Source organism: Musa acuminata, chromosome BXJ2-6 (assembly GCF_036884655.1).
Source record: "Musa acuminata AAA Group cultivar baxijiao chromosome BXJ2-6, Cavendish_Baxijiao_AAA, whole genome shotgun sequence".
In the NCBI taxonomy this organism is placed as follows: Eukaryota; Viridiplantae; Streptophyta; class Magnoliopsida; order Zingiberales; family Musaceae; genus Musa; species Musa acuminata.
The window spans coordinates 6,326,020-6,351,406 of NC_088343.1; the positions used below are offsets into that span (position 1 = coordinate 6,326,020).

The following is a 25,387-nucleotide window of genomic DNA, read 5'->3' on the forward strand; positions in this document are numbered from 1 at the left end:
TTCCCGGCATTTATAGGACAAAAGGAAAGCAAAGCGTAAGACGCAAGGCGTCCGAAACAACCAAACGTATAACATTAATAATATTAGTAATTGGAATTCGCATTCACCAATTCTTATACGATCGGTTTGGTTAGCCAAACGATCCGATTCGGTTTAGGACAGTTGACGCGCCCTCTGCTCTGCTTTCAAGCAGGGGCGGTTGACGTACTCTTCACGATTGCTTAGGCAAAAGTTGATGGTGAGGAGACCGAGTGAAGGTAAGGAGGACAGCAGTCATTGGTAGCAGTGAGCCGAACGTAAGGGATGGGCGCCGCGTAGGAAACGACGGGAGGTGTAGTCATGAAGCGGGCCCCTACGAAGAAGAATAAACTAATACAGAATTATCGAAAATGCCCTTCTCCTTTTGGTTTCCAGCCTGGCGGCAAACCTTGATACGTAAAGATCAATTAGATTCCCTTTTTTGTGTTTTCTTAGTAAACACTTAGTAAATCGAGTCCTCAAACATTCATGGAAGAAAGAATTGAGATTGGTTTCGGGCATTCGACAATCAAAGGTTGCCAGGATAACTTCCCATCTATTGTATCTTAAAGTTATTAGTCATTTCCATATGAAAAGAGGATGAAAATACTTGCCAGCCAACTTACATCCAAGCTTTAAGGTTGGTTCCATAACATTGCAAGAACACATGTTCCTATATGCGACAGTTGTTGAATTCGAACTTTGGTTTGTACGAAGTAATATTCCCCGAGGGTTATGACAAGGAGGCCACCAACACATTTCGTGCTGAACGAGAATCTACGTGGGGTCAGTCAACTCCAATTGTTTAGTTTTGTAGCAGCGTTTTCCACCACTAGGATTCCTTCTTCCCCGTCTTCTCCGTTCAAAAGATGGGGGGATGGTCTACTTCTATGGAATCTTCTTGGCATATTATCCCCCTCTTCTTAGTATCAGAAATCAAGTTGATTGGGTCTTGGGAATTATATCCCCTACTATTTTTTCGTCTCTATTTTTCTCTCTGTTTTTTGATGTCCTTTTGTTATTTGAGATGAAGAGTGGCTTCATCTTCTTATCTCGGTGGCACTGGGAATGATGCGACGCGTCACGTTGAGGCGGGACGTTGGCCATCAGCTCCCACCAACGCTTTCACATCTTCCAAGAGTGGCCTTCAGTGTGCATGCATCGCATCTTCGAGTCGGTATTGCCGACGCTTCTGCTCCAGTTACCTATTTCGCCCCACCAGGTGTCGCGTGCTTACCATCTGTGGTCATGCATGCGCGATGCCGTGGCCCGTAACCATTCGTAAGAGACTTCATTTACGTGTTGGCATGGCCGTGCGCCTTCGAACGACAAATAACGAGTGTTTTATTAGAAGATATTTTGAGCTGGTGGCTTCTGCAAACAGATCAAATTTCAACTTCACCACTTATGTTGTTTATCCGGTAAATATATCTCAGATTGGGTGAATAATTCGAGAAATCTGGACTCTAACACACCTGGTGTGGTGGGAAACATATGAGCTCCGTGCATCCCAGATAGTGGATGGTCTGAAATTGGTGGATGCTCCGGCATGTCAGTAGGCTGTCCTCGTATGCTTCATATCTACGCGGAAGTTGATACGAATTCCAGGACCGTTGATGGTCTTCACTAGTAAGCAAAGCCATGGGGCCAGGTGTGGGAATTACTATAGCCAGATATGAAGGACAACTATACAATGTAACCTCTACTCTTAATGGGGTGATAACTGTGTTGAGCTCTCACTCTTAACCCATTCTGAGTCCACTATTGTAGGATCCAATGAAAATCGATCGTTACTCCAACCAAATCAGTTAAAGGCAATACGTTTCCCATGTTGTTAAAAACAATTACCGTGTAATTATATTCCATAAACAATCATGTAAAAATTTATTCAAAGTTAATTGAAAAGTTCAGAAAAATCAAATGGAACCAAGTCGAAAAAGGTTGTTCCAATATATAAATATATATTGCGCCAATATATAAATATATGCAGAATCCAAATCACAAAGAACTAATTTGTAATGATGATATTTCTAAACATATTCTCATATCATGGCTTTAATTAATCTACATCCAACTTTGCAAAATATCCAGACCTAAACAGATTCCCAACGTTCCATCCATATCAAGAAAATTCTGCTCAACTGAGATAAAGATATGGGTCTGAAATAGACACAGAAAACCGATTTAAATTGATTTATAGAGTTAAATACCCCACCATTTCAACTCTAGAATCGCCCACAAGTTGATCAATGCAACTGGATAGTCATGAGAAGTGGGGAAGAATCCAGATTACACATCTATATCTGAACATATATCCATGTTGCAGATAAGAGAATAGATAAAAATGATACAGCTAAAGGAGATCCTAGACTATAGAAACATCATTATAAAACTTCAATTGGCCAGCAACCCTTGTCCAGGTTCCCTACAAACAAGAACCTGACCCACCATTCTTGTTGGTATTACTGTGCAAGGGGCGATGCATATTCGCAAGACTACTAGGATCAAGATAACCCACCATTCAAGTTGGCATTTCTGTGCAAGTGGCGATATATATATATATATATATATATATATATATATATATATTCAGCTTAATCTTAAATTACGAACCCTTACCCATTTTTTAAGTTACTACTTGGGGTAATCGATAAAGATCTTCATAATAGCAAGGTGTTCTCGCTTTCACCACCTTCTATCACTTGCTCTAAGGTTCTCTTGTTTCCATGGGTGTTTAGAGCCAACAACTATTTCTAGCGTCAGCCATCATAATTCAGTATGCTCTTGTGAATTTGATCATATGCGGCTGGGAGGCCTGCAGTACTAGCTTTTCTAGAGAGTGCAGACCCTTCAGCATGTCGCAACCTGGAATATTTTTTAATCCAAACATGCACCTTCAAATTCTTGAATGACTGTGCCACTGATTTTTGCTTGAAGGAAAGAACTCACTTGAGTCATAATGCTCACCTTGCCATTCTAAATACTCAAATCATCGAATCCAACAATCCTTTCTATAGTTTAAAGTCTTATCACTCTTCAACGATGTCAACCTTCCCTCCAGAGAGAAATCATGTCCCCCACAAACTTCTCCATACTCTAGGGAACCTACAAGCTCTCATTTTTTGTGATGGTTCATACTCATTTTACTCTCCTGTCTTTAAACTTAGATGGGGTCGAGATTGCCACCAGCAGTAACTCACATGAAGCCTGCAGCACTTGCAATCAATGAACCTGTAGAATCTTGTTGACAAGTCTGATACACTGGAAATAAATCTCATCCTCAACCAATCAAATTCTACTCCTGGGTTCTTGTATAACATTTGTAAGGATATTCACATGATAGCTAAGGAGGTCAATGTCTTAGACTGGATTCATATCGACAGACAAACGAATTTCTTAGCTCATAAACTTGCCAATAAGGCAAGGATAAGTTGTATTCCTCATCCTACAGAGGGAACTCTATCAACTCCTCTAGTCCCTGATTAAGAAATTACATATATTTAAAAAAAAAATACTTTGGGAGGTGGGGACAGAAAGAAGAGACCACCAAGTTGCAAGGATGGAATATCCCGGGATCAATTGGATTGCCCATAGCGTTACCTACCTTGCAAGAAGTTATTTTTGTTTTTATATATCAAGTGAAAAATTAAATAAATTGATGCATAATCCATGTTCCTAACATGACTATATTTCCACATTTAAACTGAGTGCAGTAAGTATTTAAAGCTATCATTTGGTAAACGGTAGAGAAACCTTTTGGCTCAACATAAATGTTGACTTGAAATAATACAAGATATGAAAAAAGGCAAAAGACAACAATTGACAAGAGAAATATAGCAAACAGATACTTTTTTTCCTGCCAAAAGGAAACAAGAAAATATTCTAACAGAACTAGGTGGCAGTTTAAGCATGTCATTGTTGCATATACATGTTAAGCTTATTTTCATAGTTAAACAAATTATTGGAATACTCTATCCATTTTATGCAATGAACATTATAACCATTTCCTAGAATTGAAGATGAAATCCACATGAACAGTGACAATAAGGACCTAATAACATGTTGACATATCCAGATCGGCCCAGGATTGTTGGGTTGCCCGTTAACTAGGCATAATTTAAAACTAATTTTAAAAAAATATTTAATATAAATAGAAATTTGTAGCCTTCTCAAAGACTATTAGCTTTGCAATAAGAAGCAAAAAGCTGTCAGTTGAACACCCTGATCAAATTTATTGCTGGTCTTAGACATCCTCTTCGATTTGCTGTTTTATGTTTCTGCTGTGTCCATTAGTTCCTGAATTGTAATATATTATTATCTCAATCCATAAACTAATTAGAACTTGATCTCAGGTCATTATTTGATCTATTTTGTTGTAACTATGTTGCTCTATTTTATTTAGGAACACTTGAAAAAAAGAGATCAATGTATTTCCTTTAGTCTTAGTTTTGACATACACTTGTTTTTGCACAGAAAATAGCTTTTAAAAGCTTACAATTAAGGAGATCAAAGTTCTTGACCAGCTCTACCATTGTAGAGCAACTCCTAAGTGAAGACATAAGAGTCTATAATCCTTTGATTAGTGTAGATTCATACAGAGTTTCCATGAAGGCAGTGCCTCGGCATAAAGGTCACAGATGCCACCTCAATATCATGGGCTAGATACTTCTCCTTACATTAGCTAAGTTGCCGAGAATTGAAATATATTTTATCTTATCATTCTGCATGAGAAAAAGCAAAGTTCTCTAGAAAAGCAAGAGCTTCACGTCGCAATAATGCGACACTTTAACTCTTGGAAAATCCATTCACAATCAACAGCCCACCAGAGGAGCACAGCCTTCCTAGTAAGCCGAATCAAGAGTGTTTTTATCCCTTAATTTCAAAATCCTTTTTAGTTCTCCATCTTTCTTCCTACCTCTCAACCTCTAGTAACACCATGATGGAAATTTCTTGCAGGCTTTTGAATTCAGTTGATTTTAACAAGTAAAAGTGCCATGTCATGTATTTGTAGTTTTAAAAAGCTATAAATTTCACACAACAGGTCTCTAATTCTTTAATAATGTATACACGTTTACCACACAGCTCTCAAATTAACTCAGGCTTCATTCTAGAGAATGGGGATGATGGACAGTTATTCTCAAAATATGTGTGCGTTTAACTAGCATCACTAGATCATTGTATCTCTAAATCTTAGTCTTACGTGAAAATAGAAAACAAGAGCTACGTATATAATAGTTAAGGAAGAACAGCCAATGCACCCTAAAAGAAACTCAGTAGGCAAACCAGAAGCCATCGTGTCTAAAGATCACATTCAAACAATAGCCACCATCAATAAATCCTACAAGCTAGTCTAATACATTCGCATCAAACACAATAAGCACGAAATAGAAAGGGGCATCGAAAGAGCAAAGTAACGCATCGCATTGTTCTTCCTCCATCCGACTCACAAATCACACAAAGAACAACAACACATCGCATCAACAATGATCGACCACAACCACAAACCCTAAGAAGGATACCATATCTGGTAGTGTTAGATCAAGTAAGCAATCGCATCCTAGAACATCCAGATTTCTTAAACGGAAAGAGAGGAAAACAAGAAGCAATGGAAACCCTAGTCTAAGGGAAAGATACCTTGTGCTGGAGCTCGGATTCAAAGACGGTGAGGGTAGAGGCGGGTTGTGACCAGGCGACGGAACCATGGCATTAGAGTACCGACGATATATGTATCTTCAAGGAACTGGCGACTTAGCGAAGAACCTTCTAGAGACAATTACACGCGACAAGAAGCCCGGCCCAGTATTCCGGGTCGGATCTTGCCTGGGTCAAGCGCAATACATGGATCCGCACCTTCGAGTTCGGGTTCACCTCATGTTCTTATGATCATGGACTTTAAATTCGTCAACTATGGTACAAATTAATGCGCTAATTTATATGCTGATTCCAGTGGCAGTGATCAGATGCCTAGTTAATGTCCTCTTCCACAACCCGACGCATAAACTTAATGGCCTACCCATGGACGAACGAAATCATGGTCCCATGGAACTCGCATCGTGGCGAGTAATAACGACATAAAATAATAGGCCCATGGATCAGGCGAAGAAACACGACGTCAAATCACACCGTCCTTCAAACACGCCCGCCACATTTGTCGCAACCCAATAATGCCGGTCCAGCCGACACCATGACTCGCGAACCAAACACGAGTGACCCTGCTATTGGATCAGACGGCTGTCGGCTGGGTTGACGTTCGTACTCTATTTTGCCTTCTGATTGATCTGACGCCGCATCATACCGTCATCATGTAGGCGCACCTACCGTTCCAAAATTCATATATATTATTGGGATGGGATAAGCAAAACCGTTTATTCCTAATTGATTTCTGAAAATTATATCTTGATCGGTTCTTTTTGTTTTCGAAATCACACCTCAATTCATTTCATTTCTCCATCGGAATTGGTCTAATCTAATTTAAAATGATCATCGATGCTTCTGTGTTTGAGATGGATTTATGATGAAACCGAATTTTGACTTGCATAGTTTTGTTGGACTTAATAGGCCTTTTCTCAATATAGTAATTAGATTGGGTTGATAATTGACCCTATTAAATCCTGAGATATTGATTATTGCTTGAATCGATAGGTTGTATTTTTTTATTATATTATTTTTAAAAATATAAAATTATTAAAAAAAATTATAAAATTATATTATAAAAAGGACAATAATAGGAGAGTGATAGAGGAAAAAAACAAGGCTCGTCAAAGATTACACAAACACCTCCACCTCCACCTCAAAGTGCATCATCTCAACTAATCAGTTAGTTGACATGTAATGGCATGAAAAATAATTGAGCTATCTTGGGTGAAAATTACACAATCTTATTGATTGATTGAATTACATCGAAAGAAGTTACGTTATCTTAATAAGTGGTTGAGTGATATGAACTAAGGTTATTTCACTTGAGTTACTGATATGGTACATTTTGGAATCGCCCATGTGGAACTTCAAGTTCGATGTAGATGTGGAACTAAGCAAGCAGACATAATGACGTAGACATGGAACTTCAAGTTCGATGTGGCACGTAACACATACGTGGTGGATAACCACTCGTTGCCCCCTCTATACAAACGATATCATCATGGTACAATCATCCGAGAAAGCTCGGGGTGGCGCCGCATGATGCCAATTCGTGCATATCGATCGATGCTCGCACAAAAGCTTAAGTCGATCGCCTGAAAAACTGATCGCAATTAATTGACCATGTATGACAAACTCAACATCGCATGTATAAAAGCTAACCCTTCTTAATTAGGAATGAGGGACACTCAACTCTCCATAACTCCACAATACTGAATTGAACTTTGGATGGGTCGAGTTGGGAAATCCCCCTCCCGATCTCGACCTAAACCGATAACGAAGTAGCAGCAACCTATCGAGGGAGAACCGTGGTTGGGAGATGATGCTTGGACCTAACTCGACCTGACGTCAACGTGACCAGAGCATCTCCGTGGGCAACCTTACGCATCCGGGACTGGATTGAACCATGCTGACACTTGAGTCACGATGTAAAGATTCATCAATAGTTGTCATTTACCTTGCCAAGCGGTTGTCACTCCTATCGTCGTATTTAATTATAGTTTTTAATTGTTTAAACTACACTGACTTAGAGTGCAAATACATTCATTTTTATTTTTTTATTCTATTCTTAGCTCATATTTTTTTTATGTAAGATATATCGACTAATAAGGACTTTTCTTTAACCATCCATGATATATTGTAACAATATACATCACACATCGTCATGCCAAAATTAAGTTGGATTGTTCTCTCCTCAATTCTTTCGTCCTTATAAAAAAATTAAATACTCTTAAGATAAATAAAAATATACCAACAACAAAAAAAAAAGAAAAAGATATTTAACATCTAAATGATCTAATCAATGAGTCGAATTGATTTAGAGTTCGATTTTTGTGTTTCCAATATGACCGACCGATCTGATTCAGATGACATAATAATCGTGCTGGATAGGCAGGCAATGCCTGATGCGATATCCTTGTCACATACATCATAAAATAAGGAGAGGAGCATAAAGAATGGGATGATTCCTCTCACATGCGCGTCCCCCACTGCCGTACACGCGCTCTCACTCGCTCTCTTATCCTTCTCATCAAGCAACAGTTGAGGTAAATGAAAGGCCGTGTGTTGTGTCCTCCTTAAACTAATCACCAGACTCTAATTATTATCATTCCTGTGGAAGCTGGTGGATCTGAACCCTCTTAAGCTTTTTGACCCACAGCCCAAAACTTTCGAACTGGATTTGATTTTTGATTGGTGGTTGGCTTTGATTTTTGCACTCCTTAGTCAATTTATGAAATTTCTTTTTATTATAAATATATTTTAAAAATACAAATTTACTATTAAATGTCAAAGGTTTTACAGAAATAATCCATATTTATATCATAAGAGACTAAAAGGATTACAGAAATATACAATATATATATATAGAGGGGAAGTAAATGCAAAGATGGATAGGTCATTAAGGGGGATATTAAATATATATGAGGGCATGATGCTGATGCGGTTTGGGATTCGACCTTCGACAGCTACTCGGCTGCTCCATTGCGGACTGCAAGAAGACCTCGTCGTCTTCCAACAAGTTTTGCAAGGCCTGTCTGTTTGTCTACTCGTAAGAAGGGGAAAGGGGTACGATTTGGTGGTAGCAGTGGCATTTGGCTTTGTCATGAAGTTTCGGAAACATGGAGGTGGCGAGATTTCATTGTTCTTGTGGTAGAAACTCGTGGGTTGCAGCTGATATGGGGTTTGGAAGGGCAACCGGCGGAGACGCAGAGGACGCCTTCTGCTCCGGCGTTTCTGTTGCGTAAATCCGTCCGGAATTAGCAGCAAAGATTGGATTTTTGTGTGTGTCCTTGACTGCTACTGGCAGCCTTCATGATTCGCTGCTGTGAGGACAGGTAGATGCTAGATCCACTAGATTGGTTGCAGAGATGGAGTCTGGAAACGGGTTCTTTGCGCTGGAGGAGCCCCGCCTAGATCCCAAGTGGCTCATCGATCCCAAGTTGCTCTTCGTCGGGCCAAAGATCGGGGAGGGCGCTCATGCGAAGGTGTATGAGGGAAAGTGAGTCGCTTGTCTTGGGTCAACGATTCTTGGGGTTCTTGAATTGCTCCCCCTTTTGTGTTGCCTTCTGATGGGCGCCTGCTTGTTGTTGGCCGTGATGCGCAGGTACAAGAATCAGAATGTTGCTATTAAGGTTATGCACAAAGGGGACACCTCCGAGGAGTTGGCGAAGAGGGAGGCGAGGTTCGCCAGGGAGGTGACGCTGCTCGCCCGGGTTCAGCATAAGAACCTGGTCAAGGTTAGTTCCACTTAGATGTTCATGTTCTTTTATTCGTTCTATGCCGGTGGTCGTGCTGGCATCTGGTGTCGTGCCGATTGCAGTTCATCGGCGCTTGCAAGGAGCCCGTGATGGTGGTGGTCACCGAGCTTCTGCTAGGGGGCTCGCTGCGCAAGTACTTGGTAAACATGAGGCCGAGGAGCTTGGAGCCTCGGGTTGCTGTTGGCTTTGCGCTGGATATAGCTCGGGCCATGGAGTGCTTGCATTCTCATGGTATCATTCACCGTGATCTGAAGCCTGGTAACATTCTTGGAGTCAGCTATTGTCTTTCCTTTGTTATAATGTCTTATTGTTCACGGAGCTTGACCCATGTAGTTGTTTCTGAACATTACCAAGAGTGATGCATGATCATTTCCTTTAATCAGCTATACTATTATAACATTTATTTGTAGCTGTAATTTAGGGGTTACAGATGGATGCTCGATGATACTGAATCTTCTATCTTTTTCTGTTTGTTCTCATTCGAATATAATCTGATCAAGAAATTTTAGAACATATACAAGTGCATTTAAAACTTTTCTAATTATATCATCATCAACCATGCTTTCATGACACCTTAAATAATATAATTGTAGAACTATTAGCAGTAATGAGGAGGCGTAAACTACACATGCAATCACTTTGTCCATAACAATCATCGACCAGGTAGTGAATTTATTCGTTCTTTTTTTTTTTTTGGGTCAACCATTGCCAAAAATTATTTGACGAACATTTCTAAGCCAACAATCACCTTGCTTTTTTCATATGCATAAAAAATATTCAATCTTTTCTACTTGTTAGAGATTATACCACGTAATATTCTGTACTTATTGCAGGGCTAAATGAACAATTGTCTTGGATTTAGGTCATCTTACTATGTGCTATACTTTTGCATAGCTATTGCTGATTTTCAGACTTGATCAACTTTTATGCCAGATGCTGATGTCAGTTGGCTCTTCATCAATTTTCCTTATAGGGTTTTGACATCATCTGCGTGTTGGTTGCTCTGCGTTTTAGATCTCTCTTAGTGATTTTCTCCAAACTGCATTAATCAGCTTCTGTTGCTGGTTGTTCCAACCAAGGAATTCCTCTTCACATCAATCTTTCGTTCCTTGAACCTGTTGCCTGTCATTATTCTTAATCCTCTTGCATCGTATGTTGTTCAGTGCCACTATTCCATGAAATCCTCCCTATATTGGTTCTAGAGATTAAGGTTCCTAATTGTGCTCAGGTCATGGTCATTGTGCAATGAATTATTAACCTTATCAAGACATCATCCCATGATGTTATGGTCGTTCCACTTTTTTTTTTTAATTGCTTATCTGAGCTGAAAATCTTTGCTCCTGATTCATCATACATGCACCAATTTTAGCAGTTGCATTGTCCTTTTTCCCAGAAGTACATCTTATGAAGATAATATAGTCTAAATTTTTAGCACCTTGTTCAGCAATGGAGTTATATCATTGAGTAATATCGCATGCTTGCTTTGGCAGTTTCATGACACTTCCATTGAATCAATTGTCAGAAATGTTATGTCTACCAATGTAAAATAGTTCGATATATACCTCATTGATATGAACACAAAGTTTTAGGATATTCATAATTTGGTCTTTATCTTAGATAATTCATTTCTCAAACTGGATAATCTCAAGTGCTTCTTGTCATTATTCTTGCCTTCTTTCCTCATCTTTTATGATCTTCTAAGATTAATGCAACACCAAACCTAAAGGTGAAAAGTAACCTTAGAAACGAAAATACAAAGATTTGATGCTAAGAGGTTTCATTGGTACGCTCTTAGATGACCAAACTCTTTAGTGCATGTTCTCTTTACAAGTAAAGGTTTATCAAAAGAGGCTTAGGTCTTAATGATTGCTATCATTATCTTGATGTATTTTCTTAGTCTTTCTTGGTGCTAAGCTCAAAATGCTAGTTCATTCAATAGTCAAACACAAACTAATCTGGAAAATGATTTGACATTATGGTCCATCGATTAAATTTTATATGGTAGATAATGAAATGTCACTCTTACTTGTATCTGTGATTCTCCACTGGATTGCCATAGGTATTAAGTATGCAGCATTGGCTAGATGCCAGTTCCTTAGCATAGAACTATACCGCCAATCCTTCTTCGGATATGGCCACTTCCCTGAATCTAGTCTAAATCTGCTTGGAGCATTTTTAACATCATTAGAAGAATGGCCATCGATGACTTACTTTTTAGTTTCTATCGATTAATAAAAAAAGAACTGTTCATGCTTTTGACTTCTTCATTTTTGACCATCTGCACAACCTTAACTTTTAGGAAGACATGTTCAATAATTATGTCAAGTGCTGGATTTGCTCTTTATACTCTTGCGGGATGCTTAATTAAGTTCATGTATGAGATTTCTCTTGATGATTTTTTGATCCTTGTTTCTTTCCCAGAGAACTTGCTATTGACTGCAGATCAGAGGACAGTGAAACTTGTCGATCTTGGCTTGGCAAGGGAAGAAACATTAACAGAGATGATGACTGCTGAAACAGGGACATACCGTTGGATGGCCCCAGAGGTGCATCTTAGCGCTTGCTTACATCCATAGTTTTCTGCTGAATCATTTTAGGTTATTATTTGATTAATAATCTACAACATTTTCTTTTCACAGTTATATAGCACTGTGACGTTAAGGCATGGGGAAAAGAAACATTACAATCACAAGGTGGATGTATACAGCTTTTCGATTGTGTTATGGGAGCTGGTTCATAATAGGCTTCCATTTGAAGGCATGTCTAATCTGCAGGCAGCCTACGCAGCTGCTTTCAAGGTAGTCCACTGTGCTGTTAAATCCTATTAACTCATACGATTTGTTAAGCATTATTGAAGTTGTACGTCGTACTTCTTTGTGTTTTAGAACGCCAGGCCCAGTGCAGATGACCTTCCCAAGGAACTGGCTTTGATCTTAACTTCTTGTTGGAAGGAGGACCCAAATTCAAGACCCAACTTTAGCCAGATAGTTCAGATGCTTCTACATTATCTGTCCACACTTTCGCCACCCGAACATGTGGTTCCTTCCCGTGCCTTCAGTTCTGAGAACATGGTTTTACCACCCGAATCTCCTGGGACGAGTTCACTGATGGCGGCTCGAGATGAAATGGGTGATACGACAGCGGCAGCAATGGAGAACAACCAGAGGGGATTCTTTTTCTGCTTCAGCCAGTGCTTCTGAACCATTTTAAGGAGAGGCTCAAGGCCCCCCAAATTGTATCATGGAATCGCAGCTTAAGGAGAACCCTGCTGCTGTTTGCACGGGTTTCTACAATGCGATAGTTAGGGATGAACAAGAGAAGAAGTTCAGGTAGTTTGTAAGTAAAACTTGCTTGATTTGCTTTCATATCTGGGGTAAATTTCTTGCCTAAATGCTGGTGGAATGGCTCGAGAAGCCTTCTCTCTAGGGTAACCAGGGTTTGAAATTGTTGAATTTCCAAATGTGCAAAAGAACAGAGCTAGGAGCTCAATAAATCGGAACATATTATAGGGATTCTGGAATTACATTATCGATATCATCTTTTGGCTTATAATGCAGTAACTTGAAATTATGACAGGTTGATTATTTACAGTTGATAAGATCAAATAATTTGTTTTGGTATTAGCAGTTCAAGGTTGATATGTTATATATAGTAGCATTATGATATGTCAGTATAATCTAAAATTTATACTTTTATTTCAAATTTTTTTTCTCTTTGATGAATGATTATTGTTTTTATTTATATAAAAATTCTAGGGTATTTTATCGAAAAAGCCTTTACGTCCCCATATTCATTTTTATTTGAGGGCTTTTTTTTTACTTGAACTAAAATACCTTTATATTTATACCTAAATGATTTGATCACAAATGTTATTATATTTGTTTAGATCTTGATAATTAATTATCATAAAATTTTAAGAAATAGAACAAAATTTTGGTTAAAACTTTGTAAGTATATATTTTATTATTCATTCTATTAGGGCATGAATCAAAATGTATTTATCTTCTTTTTCTTTATTAGATTGCACTAAGTTGAGAGGTTATTCCCCTTTTACTTCTATCGATCCCTATCCACCAAATTAACGATGCGATTATATATATTAAGAAAAGAATCCAAAGTCTCGAAAGAAAGATAAAAAAGGGAGGTCGAGAGTCATCGGTACTATTTATCAATAGAGGATGATGCTAACTAAAGTTAGATTCGATGGTGGCGATGACAACGAACTCCTTACGGTCGGGAACACATGATTTAGAATAGATTCCTCAAGGTGGGATGCGGCATTATTAGAATGCCCTTAATTATAGATAGCTATTTAATATTGGATTCCCAAGATTTTATCTCTTGAAACGAACGGATCAAAGGAAGACAACTCGAGAAAGAGAAAAATCTTGAAAAAAAAAGTGGTCAAAGATTAGAGATTTGATTTCTCGGGATTGCGTTGGAGATGCTCCAAATCAGAATCAGAACATAAATTGATGTTGCAAGTCTTGAAATCATTTGTATTGTTCGATCCATAATTATTTAAATCGTTGTATCGATCATCGGGTGAATCAGTGGCCCAACTAATTAGATTTTAATATTTTTTAATAAAAAGTTTTATTATTATTATTATTATATTAAATATTAAAATAATAAATTTTATAAGAAAATTATACGATAGATTTAAGTTGTTCGAGATATTATAAAGTCAACAATCTTAGTTTGAATTTGAGTTTATCATAAATCTGGTGTCGTCTAGAGATATCTGATAGAGTCACTATAAAACTGATATTATAAAGTCAACAATCTTAGTTTGAATTTAAGTTTATCATAAATCCGATTGGTAAAGATACATAACACTTCATAGCTGAATTCAATCCTATTAGAGATAAGATGCTTTATGACTAAATTCAACTACATCGAAGGTATTGAGCTCTTCTTAGTTTGAGCGCAGCTCGAGAAGTCGAAGAGAGCTCATGCCATAGCGGCATGGGAGCTCCTCAAGTTTAACACCTTCACTCCATTGAGAAGTGGGTTAATTAATTTTGTACTGTCCAATGTAACTAATCCCTACACTTTAAAAAGTATTATTAGGATCTATATAGTTACGAAAGTGAAACATCTACGTTTGTTTATTCTAACGCCATCAATTTTACTAATGAAAATATGAAAACAAAGAGTAAAAAAATAATTTTAATATTTCAATTGACAGTGACAGACGATCTTGATGGTAATGAACAACGACATCGTCAAATGTTGTGAATGACTATTGTGGATAAAAAAAGTAACAGTGAGAGATAAGAATCGTTCGACAATTGTGTCGACGACGGATACAAGAAAGTACTTAACATCGAATTTCGAGATTCACATTTTTTTTATCACTGACGAATAACGTCCATCAAGAGCTCGATAACTGCTCGCTTGCCAACCTTCCAGAGTTTCCCTTCTTGGTCGACGACAATTGTGACGAATAAAACTTCTCCTTCGATGAGCCCCTCATCTCCTCTTTTTTATGCCCTTGCCAAAGCTTATGCAGATGTCGAGTGACGTCGCTCTGCATCTATATTGACGTTGACAAATATCAAGCAATCATCATCTCTTGTTGTCACTCTTCTCATCCACAACAATCACCCACGACCCTCAACGACGTTGTCATCCCTCATCATCAATTAAAATATTAAAATTATTTTTTATATTTTATATTTTATATTTTTACTAATAAAATTAGTAATGTTAAAATAAATAGATCTAAATATTTCACTTTCATAAGTATAAAAATGATAATATATTTTTAAATATAAATATTAAAATATTAAAGATAATTAACTATTATAAGGGATAATATATAATTAGCTATCAAGAAATCGCTTGATGAGACAAGATTGGAGAATTGATGGCTCATTTGACCGGGCTATGCGCCTCCGGTTCAAGATGCCATGCGACCCTCGTTATGTGCGTGCCAGCCGGCAGAGACGGTGACTCCCATCATTCTCACCACCGCCACCATGAGTCTTGGACACTCGGAACAGAAGTAGAACCCTTGGGTCTTCATCGTGCACCATTCCAGCCCTCGATAACTCTTCCACACTGTTTTGCTTTGTCGAAGATGCCTGACACTGACAAAAGGAGCACAGGATTCACTCTTATCTCTGAGGAATATATGCCTTTTGTTGGCCTGTATAGGAAGCAATATATGCCTTTTGTTAGCCTATATAGGAAGCCCAGCAGCAAGCAAAGGAACACCAGCAGAAAACCGAATAACTGCTCAGCCGCTCGACCAAATGCTTTCCAAGGCACAGAACTCACAGCGCAACCATGTCAGGTTCCAGGACGATGGTGAGTCCAGGACGACCATCATGCGCAACCATGTCAGGTTCCAGGAAGACGGTGAGTCCAGGACGGCGAGCACGTACACCGGTCCTCACTTTCCTAACCTTCAGATGATGTTCAAGAAGAAATCCATACTGAGCTTCGACGAGGAGGCCCGAACTGATGAGGCTGTCGCAGTGCAGCCTCCTGTCGGCGGTGGTGGCAGAGGCAGTGAACGTGAGGAAGACATCAACATGGACGCGAACGAGTTCATCAAGCGCAGGCGCCACAGCCTGGAGCTTCAGAAACTCATGTCCATGAGGGCAGTGGCATAGAAGGCTGTTGCACACAAAAGCTTGCACCTTGAAAGATATAAATAACCTTCTCTTGGTTTGCCATCCTACAGCCAAGTAACATGTACTTGAAAGAATCTGATGCATCAGCCTCTTGTAATAATGTAATCAGCATAATAACACATAAAATGAAGAATATAATTATCGTATACAAATAAGTCCACATATTTGATATTTCTTTTCTTGAATGCTGAAGAACCTTTTAAATATGTCATGATTATCGATCATACAAAAAGAACTCGATGCTAGTCATGATAAAGTTCACTTTCATGTCTAATCATCATGCTTTAAAATCAGGAGAATATGACAATATACTAGGATATGAATTTAGACCAATACGAGCGTATAGAGACAATGCAAAACCCTTCCTTGAATATTTGAGGAATCTAAAAGCGGAAGGAAAAAAAAAAAAATGGAACGGAATGAACTCACTGAGAGAATGCTCGGCACCACTGATAAATTTTCAGATGGTGAATTCAGCCATTTATAGATTAGTTTCCTTGATACAGTATGCATCGGACAAGTTCACCATTAGAAGTATCCCTTGACAATGTGCTCCTGTAGTTCTTCAAAACTCCATGCATCATCAACTGAAAATTCTCCTGTAGAAGAGCATAATGGATGTCAATATCAAGCTGAGTCAGCTACATAGGTCTCTAGAAAACGAGAAGGTGATCGCTTGTCTTTCTCAATATCCACGAGTAGCAGCGATAAGATACCATGGGCACATCTTTCAAACTCAACAAGAATAGCAACCATGGGATATTTGTGAACTACATGATTTATCACCACTAATTATCTGTCGCAATTTTTTACAGCAATAAGCCTGAGGGTGCAACGACAATGGCAAAAAATAGCTTCTACATACAAACAATTTAAATTGAAAGAAGCAGACAACTACATTTATTAATCATCTGGACTTCGTTATATGATTCATCTGCATAAGGAATTAAATTTTGCTTGCACTCTCTGTGATTCAAAGTAACAAAATGAACACAGCCATCGCAGATAGGATGTATTATAATAATAAAGAAGAAATGAAAGGTTGCTTGCAAATTTGTTTATAATAAAATCAAAAGATGTTTCCTTTGTCACACACGAAGAGAAGATCTTGGATGACTTACCAATTGAGTCTCTCCGAAGGGCAGTCAAATGAGCACAGCTGCAAACAACATTAACCATGCCTTATTAGGAAATTTCACCTGAATCAACGAACATTTTACTAATTTTGATGTACAATATATGAGCAAACATTGCTGGTCCAACATATAAACCAGATTGTGCTCAAGAAATTGGAGAAGGAAAAAGTAGCATACTTTATTGGTTCAGAATGTTACTGGCTTTTCATGTTCAACAAAAGAGCAGATGAAAAAAAAAGACAGACAATGGAGAAATATTTGACTCGTTGAAGGGTAAGGGAGCCATTAAAGAACTTAGCAACAACTTTCAGGGTGAAAATTATAACATGTCCACTACTAACACCTTTTTCTTTAATTGGAAATCTTAACTACCATATAAAAAAGAAATTCACATCAATAATGAGACATCTAGCAATAAAGCTGAAAGATCAAAAAGGACCTGTAGAATTATGTCAGTGATAGAGGTCAAATTTCCAACTGAGGCTTCATGCTCGCATGGCAGAGAAAACTGACTTCCAAAAACACAAAGATTAAGGCCAAACACAATAACCTGTGACTCCTCTCAACCTCTGACACTGAGAACTCACATTAACCAACAGCAAAGTCAAGAAGATCCAAAGGATGTAAAGATGCTACTAAAAGAAATAGGTTAGGTAAGGTTTGAAGCTGACCCATAAGATTGAGGAAGATGAATTGTACTGACGAAAGAGAAATATCAAAATGTTGAATCAAGTCTCATTCAACCTCCATAAATATTACAAATAGTTTTAGAGGCATCTCTCAAGTACAAGCATTACTCCTGTCAACACAACTTGCTTAGGGTATAAGCAATTATGAATAAATCTTCAAAATACTCTTTGAAAGACAGCATCAGAGTAAAATGCTTAAAATTACAGAAAAACACTATTTGGAAGCATAAATTATAAGGAATTGGCATTCTATGCCTATCTGTACTAATATGGAGTATAAGAATACCTGCCAAGAGCTTTTCCAAAATCAGCACAAAGAGACCGAATGTATGTTCCTTTAGAGCAGATGACTCTGAATATCAAATTTTGTCTGCAGTATATAGGCAAGGCATGAATCTAGAGATAAATAATATAGATAATGATTAATGAAGTCAAAATTATGCTACCAATGAACCGTCAATAGATGTTCACCACACACTTGACTTGTACTTACGGAGGTATTTATTCTACAACATGTTCATGGAACAGCTGCTACAAAAGGTCCATCACCATTGCAGTCTTAAAATAAATATCACAACAAAGATTGATCAAGTTCAATTATTTATGCTGGCTTTTCACGGAGGAAATTGCTAGGTAAAAAAGACAACCAATTTATTCTGGAGCTTAAGTCTTGCTTAATCTTTCAGAATGTTTTTCTTGGTTAATCCCTTTGAATCAATCAGGTCTGTGTCTTCATAGACTAGAGCTTTATTCAGTTTTATCATACACAAGTCAGACTGAGACCATCTGAACATGGTTACCTTGTCAAAAACTATACATGATCTGTCAGTTCCAGATAAATAAGGGGTCCTCGATGGAACCAAGAACTTCAGCTGTGTCCTATCAAATTGGTCTTAAGCTATCAGATAACTTTTTCCAATCAGTGGTCCTACAATAAAATTACATGATAATACTACTCACCAAATGACCAGTCCTTTACCAGAAAAAAAAAGTTCAATATAAATTAAACAAATCTATCACAAAAACTAGGTGATATGATCCTTGCTAATGTAGTATCCTAGAAAGCAGTATGTTTAAAATACGTAACCATAAGAGGGACCTGTCATCCAAGCTGCGTGCAATAGCAAAATCATATATCGATATACGCCTTGGTGATAACTCAATCATTTCTCCTCTCCTTGCTTTCTCATACATCTTTTCACCACCTACCTGCAAGTAATCATAGTACTTCTCAGGTATAAAATAATTAAAGATAATTTGTCCTAACAAACTTACAATTACACTGTATGGACATGAAAGTTAGCCAAAATTAGTGATTCCTTGAAGTAAATAAATCTTAAGGAGAATGGGTGCAAAACTTAGGAGTTCAAGTTCAAGTTCAAGTTCAAGCCAGGGAACTTACCAAAAAAAAAAGTTCAAGCCAGGGTTAAAAAGCATTAATGGGATTATGAGAGAAAGGACTCTGTTACTTATTCAATCTCCAGTTGACATTTTATCATGATTACAAGTTCCAACTACATCAATAAAGTTTAACCACATGAAGGCAAAATCAGCCATGAGCACCATGGAATTCGATCTGCAAATCAACCTTTTCACCTACTAAGCAACTGTTGATTTGCTAAAAATATTCTCTCCTAAGTCATTAGAGTAATCAATTCTGTGGTTCTACAAGAAGAAACAAACTAACTCAAGATGATAGAAGACGCAAAATTGGTGTCGTTAGGATCAAGGATTGAAATATCATACCGTACCAAAGTTTCGACATTCTGTCGATACAGTACAGTACTGTATACTGAGCGGTATACCATTCGGTATATATATATATATATATATATATATATATATATATAGAGTAAAAAAAAAAATTCGGTCCTCCCTGAAAAAAAATTCGGTCCTCCCTATATATATAGATATAGATATAGATGTATATATATAGATATATACAAAAGGCGCCACAATCGAAAAACGCCCGAGGCGCTAAGCGCTCGCCCGAGCGAAGTGAGACGCTAAAATATAAAAATATATAATATAATTAATAAATATAATTATTTAAAATTTTAAATAAAAATATGCTATCTAATTAAAAAAAATCTAAGATACAAAATCACAATGTCACATTAACAAAAAGTTTTAAAATTCAATAAATATAAATTTTGTTACTAGTATACAATTAACAGTATATTGTATACTGTTAACAGTATACTTTCGAAAGAGGAGAAGCGAAAGAGAAGAGAAGAGAAGAGTGTAAGGGAAGACCGAGGGTGCTGATTGAGAAAAGCAGGAGCGACAGCGGTAGCGGCAACAGCGAGCGACGACAATGACAGCGACAGCGGTGGCAGCGAGCAGTAGTAGCGGCAGCGGTAAAAGCCAGCAGCGGCAGCGAGAGCGACAACAGTGGCAGCAACAACAGCGAGCAGCGGGAGCGGCGATAGCGAGCAGCAGCAGCGGTAGCGTGATCGACGAGCAGGGTTAGGGTTGGGGAAGTCGCGCTGATATCGGTGCTTTAGTTGGTTTGATTGAACCAATTAAAGCACCGAAGACTGAATCAGACCTAAAACGCTGGTTCGATCGCCTGGTTTAACCTATGCGCTAGCCCGAAGCGCCCGACGCCTGGGCTCGGGCGAGCGCCCAGGCGACTTTCTTTGAAGCACGCCGCCTGAAAATGAAGTGAGGCGTTCGAGCCTAGCCTCGCCTCGCCCGAGCGCCTTTTTAAATCGCTAACCTTGGTTTGGATGTCCCAATCTGTTCTTTATGTAACATAATGCACTGTTACAGAGATTGAAAAGGAAAAGAACATAAAACACAATTCATCCTAATTTCACAATTCGTCCTAATTTGGGAGGCTGTCCTCCTACATATTGTCTATTCTTCTAAAATATTGACAACTAGAGCTGTTATATTAGTGTTACAAAGTTCTCTAGGATTTCTAGAGCTAGTGGTTAACCAGATCTATCCCATTTCTTCCTCACACAGCCCTGATCTATCAGAGGCCTTCCCCCCATGGTGAATCTCAGGAACACAAAAGATGGATCTCCCAGATGATAACCTTTAGTAGCTGTAAGTTTTAATTATACATTTACAAGTGAATATGTGAAAGAGCTAAACATGAAAGAAAAAAAAACAAATGCATTTTCAAAAGTAAAAAACCATCACTAACCTTGATTGCAGAAAACATTGGTGGAACTTGCAATATCTCTCCCAAGAATGATGCAGCAACCTTTTTTATATCCTCATCTTTGATGTGTTCCCATGGTTCTCGTTGAATGACCTAGTCAATATGATAAAAATTATCAACGGAAGAATAAAAAAGACTTGTGATTTTGTGAAAGCATGCATAAAATGACTTGCACAAAAAACCCGGCATTCAATTCCTCAAAACCGGATTGCTAACGTAAAGTTAAAAAGCATCAAACTAAAGAAGCATAAATATGCAATAAACAAAAGAACAAATCATGATGTTTCGATAGATTAGAGAACTTCTAACAAACCTAAAAGGCAAAAAGATATCTTCTAATATCTAAATGCTTTCTTTTCTTACTACAAATTTCATTCCTTGTGAGCCTTCAGCATTCTGATGTGTTCTCACAATTATCATCTTTGTCGCAAACATATCCAATCAATACCAAAAAACCAATTATTTTATCATCAACAAAGCTTCATTCAAAGTATATTTCAGTTATACTGTATAATGTGAATTACTGTATAGTCATATGCAGTATCTCTGTAGTAACTTCTAGCACCAGTAGGCTCCCTTTTTGCTCTACTTATGACTGTTTTTCTGGAAAATAAACCTTAGATATTTTATTTATGCTAACTCCCTTCTAATGGATCAATTTCTTCCTAAAGAAATCTCTCGACTGATTCAATCTTAGTCCACAACCAAGCCATTGATTGAAATCCAAAAGGTCAACATTCAATTCCCGCAAACTGACAGCTCTCGCACAATGTATCAAGATCTTTTGTAATCAACATACACAATTGTTTAGATGTAAATCTTGAACTGAGCTCAACTAAAATGATGATTAAAAGAGAAGACAGAAAAATAGAGAACTTAACCATATATCAACAACTCTGCCACGAGAAAAAAGAATTGGAAGGACTCATTTGATATAGAAACACAAGGGTAAAGCATAGTAAATATCCAAACTTCTGACAGTAAATTTTTTATAGTAATGGCAATGCTGTCAAAATGAGCATGAAACGGAAACCTCTAGAATCAACCTTTGATATAAGATACAAATAAAATTTCCTGTCACACAAACAATATTTTCAAATTATTGGCATCAAGAAGTTGAATGAGAGCAAGAAATCTAATCTTTCTTCAAATATCTTCCACTGTGAACCAAACTGTGTGAGATGGCAAATTGCGACTATACTAAACTAAAGAGAATGTTACCGGTGAATCAGCATCCCAAGTTGATGTAGCCTCTCCGAGCCTAAAAACACCACTATATCCTTTGATCATACCTTGATATCTGCATATGTCAATACAAGCAAAATATCAGTAATATGGACAAAGGTGCTCATTTATGTTTGAAAAATATAACACAAAATGTTGCAAGCATGGGATGCCAAGTGGTCATGCCAACAGAGGCTCCAAAAGGAAAAAACAAAAGAAAACATAGCATCCACAGAAGCACAGATAGCTAGGCACATCCTAAAAGGGAACAAAGAAATGTAGTATTCACAAATCCAACAGCTTATCGGCTAACTATAGTATTATGAATGAAAAAAGGAAAAAAAAAAAGAATAGATCAAGTGAATCTGGGAGCACTTTCTCCTTGGTGCCATTAGCTGACTCAGATTATTAGGCTCCTTATAATTGAGCCACCTCCAATTGAGCTAGTTATGCAAAACAAAGGACTCCTTTTATGAGGAAAGAATGTTTCATTTAAAATCTGAACATGGATAGTGTACACAAAATTCTCTTCTATCCAGTGATTCCAACCTCCCTTCGGCAGATTCGATGGCTCCTTAACAATATCACAAGGGTTAGTATCAACAGCTAAAGGAGTCAAGAATAAAACTAGACAAAAACCTCTAGTGTTTAAGACATCTAGACACAGGGCTAAATCATTCTGGACCAATCATTTATAAAACCGGTTATGTCACTTGAAAGTCTGGTCTTATTTATTTAAAAAATGCTCAAAATCCGTACTTCACATTTCTCAAAGGAAGTTTCCTGTAAAATGGCATGAAACTTCCAAAAAACATATTTTCATAGCTCACTTTTTTTTGCAATAGTTGTACTATGACAAATTTACTAGCTAATTAACTAGATACATCCAAAATAAAACTCTTGAGACTAAATAATGGAACAAAATAAAAAGTTTGGCTAGATCAGAGCACATTTACTGACAGTATAAAATGGAAACATGATTTAGAATTAGATTTTGTGAACTGAGTTAGATTTTGTGTACCTCTCAGCCAATTTGGTGGCTTTACCGACACAAACAATTAACAATCCTGTGGCCATAGGGTCAAGAGTACCAGCATGCCCAACCTTTAATAATAAGATTTTAGAATCAGCATTCACCAGAGTTACCATTGAGAAATACATGCATGTTAGAAAACAATTTAAGTCACCTTTTGCACTTTGACTAAGCGTCGCAGCTTTCCACAAACAGTAAATGAGGTCCATCCTGTCTTATGTACAATTTAGCTTTCATACCATTAGTGAAAACAACAGAAACATGAATGCGGTATAACAAAAATGCCAATTGAATAAAATTCATGTCCACCATTGTATCACTAAATTTAGCAAAGTACTTTCTTTCAATGGTACCATCAACATTATTTAAGTTTACCTAATATTTTATTCTATTATTTACTAAAGAAATAAAGGAGTGTCAACTGTACAAATTACTGGAGAATCTTGGAAGAATCTCTTGTGAACACATGTTCATCTTCTCTTTTCTAAGTGAGGGAATTTTGCACATGAACCACAAGTTAGATATTCTATAGCCTATTGCATGCTAGTTACAAACAACTCCATGAAGAAAGTTTATAAGAGAGAAGATTATGCAAATACAATGTGGATAAACTCCAAAAAGTCCCATAAGAAAAGGTTGCATCATTGTATTTCGTAGAATTTTTTTCTCCAGAGAATGATTCTGATGATCCTAAGTTATAGTTGGCAGGGATACTATTTTTCTTTTAATAATTAAGAGTGGCATTATTATTTCATTGCTTATGTTTCTATGTCCTTCAGATGACACTATTCTCATCCACTTTTGCTGGCTACTTGCAATTTGCAGCAGTTCACTTGGTGAAATATGACATGATTGCATATGTTAATGCCGCTGACAATAATTACTTAACACATTATTGGATATCAATTTTGGTTTATCAATTCTAATTTGTGATCATCACACCAGATTAGTAATCAAGAACATCACTGAAAATAAGACCTATGAAGTAACAAACTTCAAGCAAATAATTGACAAGACAGTGAAACGAACCTTTAGGTTTGTCCACAAGAACGACCGTCCCTGATGGCCCATCCCATCTTGGAGGAAACTCAGTCTTTCTGCTCACTAGATGCGGCTCTCCTTGGTCCTTCGTGTCAGTGGTAGCAACAGCCTTGTGCCTGTCACCGGCTTTTGGGACTTTGCTGAAACACTTGAAGAACTCCTCCACTTTCTTCTCCGTAACACCACGAGCAGCAGGTTTCTCCTTCTGCTCCTCTGTTTCCTCAAAGAAGATCAAAGCTCTCTCGTCCCTCTCCTCACGGTCATCCTTCTCCTTCTTTGACTTCCCCGACTTCCTCCCCTTCTTTTCTGCTCCACCCTCAGACGATGCCGACGGCACCGGCTCCGCACTGGGGTCGATGAAGGCTTTATCAAGGGAATACTGGGGGAAATATTTCTTCTCAAGCTGGTACACCATGCGGTAGTGCTTCTCCTTCTCCCAGGGATAGGCTAACGCGTCGTAGAAGTAGAGCTCCTCCTCGCGGGCGTGGAGGCGCGGGAAGTCAATGACTTCCGGCTTGAGTTCGACGAACCCGTCATCCGCGCCGCCGCGGCCGTCGTCTTCAGAGTCAGATCCGCCGTACATCCGGCGCTGCCGCTTGCGGTAGTACCGCCGCTTGGAGCGGTCCATCGCGGGCCTCTCCGGGGCGGCGGACTCGGCGGCATCGTCTGGAGAAGTGGAGGGCAAGTGGTCGGGGCCCTCATGGGCGTTTGGGCGTCGGCGGCGCGCCGGCCGGTAGCGTACGAGCTCGTAGTAGAGGGGGTAAGGGGTGGCGGTAAAGGAGAAGCCGCGCCGGAGATTGGATGAGAAGGGAGCAGGGGGGGGTTTGAGGTAGAGGAGAGGTTTGAACCGGGAGGAAGAGGAGACGAAGAGGGAAGACAAGCCTTTGGTGATCGCCATAATTGGGAATGGAGTGCAAACAGGGCGACACTTCTCACCAATATTCCCACATCGATGGATCAGAAACAATACAACACAACACAACACAACACAAAACCTATATACATACATACATATATATATATATATATACA

At 38.2% G+C, this 25,387-nt stretch overlaps 2 protein-coding genes and 1 long non-coding RNA gene across 4 annotated transcripts; 1 reads left to right on the forward strand and 2 right to left on the reverse strand.

Annotated features, from left to right (window-relative positions):
• Window positions 1–8: 8 nt before the first annotated feature.
• Window positions 9–5,885, reverse strand: LOC135614457 (uncharacterized). The gene is made up of 3 exons (XR_010487547.1): window positions 5,653–5,885; window positions 1,494–3,618; window positions 9–1,392 (listed from the first exon to the last, which is right to left on the reverse strand). It is a non-coding gene; the product is annotated as an uncharacterized LOC135614457 (long non-coding RNA).
• Window positions 5,886–8,590: 2,705 nt separating this feature from the next.
• On the forward strand, window positions 8,591–12,936 carry LOC135614458 (serine/threonine-protein kinase STY13-like). The gene is made up of 6 exons (XM_065111852.1): window positions 8,591–9,154; window positions 9,260–9,392; window positions 9,476–9,671; window positions 11,835–11,959; window positions 12,053–12,211; window positions 12,299–12,936. Exons 1-6 carry the CDS (start codon window positions 9,024–9,026, stop codon window positions 12,611–12,613), a joined length of 1,059 nt encoding a protein of 352 aa, XP_064967924.1. The 5' UTR covers window positions 8,591–9,023; the 3' UTR covers window positions 12,614–12,936.
• A 3,265-nt stretch (window positions 12,937–16,201) lies between these two features.
• Window positions 16,202–25,339, reverse strand: LOC135614459 (uncharacterized). 2 transcript variants are annotated; one of them, XM_065111853.1, is made up of 9 exons: window positions 24,344–25,339; window positions 23,469–23,524; window positions 23,303–23,385; window positions 22,279–22,357; window positions 21,040–21,150; window positions 18,982–19,091; window positions 18,169–18,252; window positions 17,179–17,216; window positions 16,202–16,656 (listed from the first exon to the last, which is right to left on the reverse strand). In XM_065111853.1, exons 1-9 carry the CDS (start codon window positions 25,251–25,253, stop codon window positions 16,586–16,588), a joined length of 1,542 nt encoding a protein of 513 aa, XP_064967925.1. In that variant the 5' UTR covers window positions 25,254–25,339; the 3' UTR covers window positions 16,202–16,585. The 2 variants fall into 2 exon arrangements, 1 of the variants encoding a protein (XP_064967925.1); XR_010487548.1 differs by lacking the exon at window positions 16,202–16,656 and having other exon boundaries at window positions 18,970–19,091.
• Between the last annotated feature and the right edge of the window lie 48 nt (window positions 25,340–25,387).

Excerpts from the sequence above, each read along its gene's own strand:
- LOC135614458 (XM_065111852.1), top strand. The coding sequence starts at position 9,024 with ATGGAGTCTGGAAACGGGTTCTTTGCGCTGGAGGAGCCCCGCCTAGAT. Across the intron at positions 9,672-11,834 it reads TCACCGTGATCTGAAGCCTG|AGAACTTGCTATTGACTGCA; the intron begins GTAACATTCTTG and ends TTTCTTTCCCAG. Across the intron at positions 11,960-12,052 it reads ACCGTTGGATGGCCCCAGAG|TTATATAGCACTGTGACGTT; the intron begins GTGCATCTTAGC and ends TTCTTTTCACAG.
- LOC135614459 (XM_065111853.1), bottom strand. The coding sequence starts at position 25,253 with ATGGCGATCACCAAAGGCTTGTCTTCCCTCTTCGTCTCCTCTTCCTCC. Across the intron at positions 22,358-23,302 it reads GCCACCAAATTGGCTGAGAG|ATATCAAGGTATGATCAAAG; the intron begins GTACACAAAATC and ends TGACATATGCAG. Across the intron at positions 21,151-22,278 it reads CTTGGGATGCTGATTCACCG|GTCATTCAACGAGAACCATG; the intron begins GTAACATTCTCT and ends CATATTGACTAG.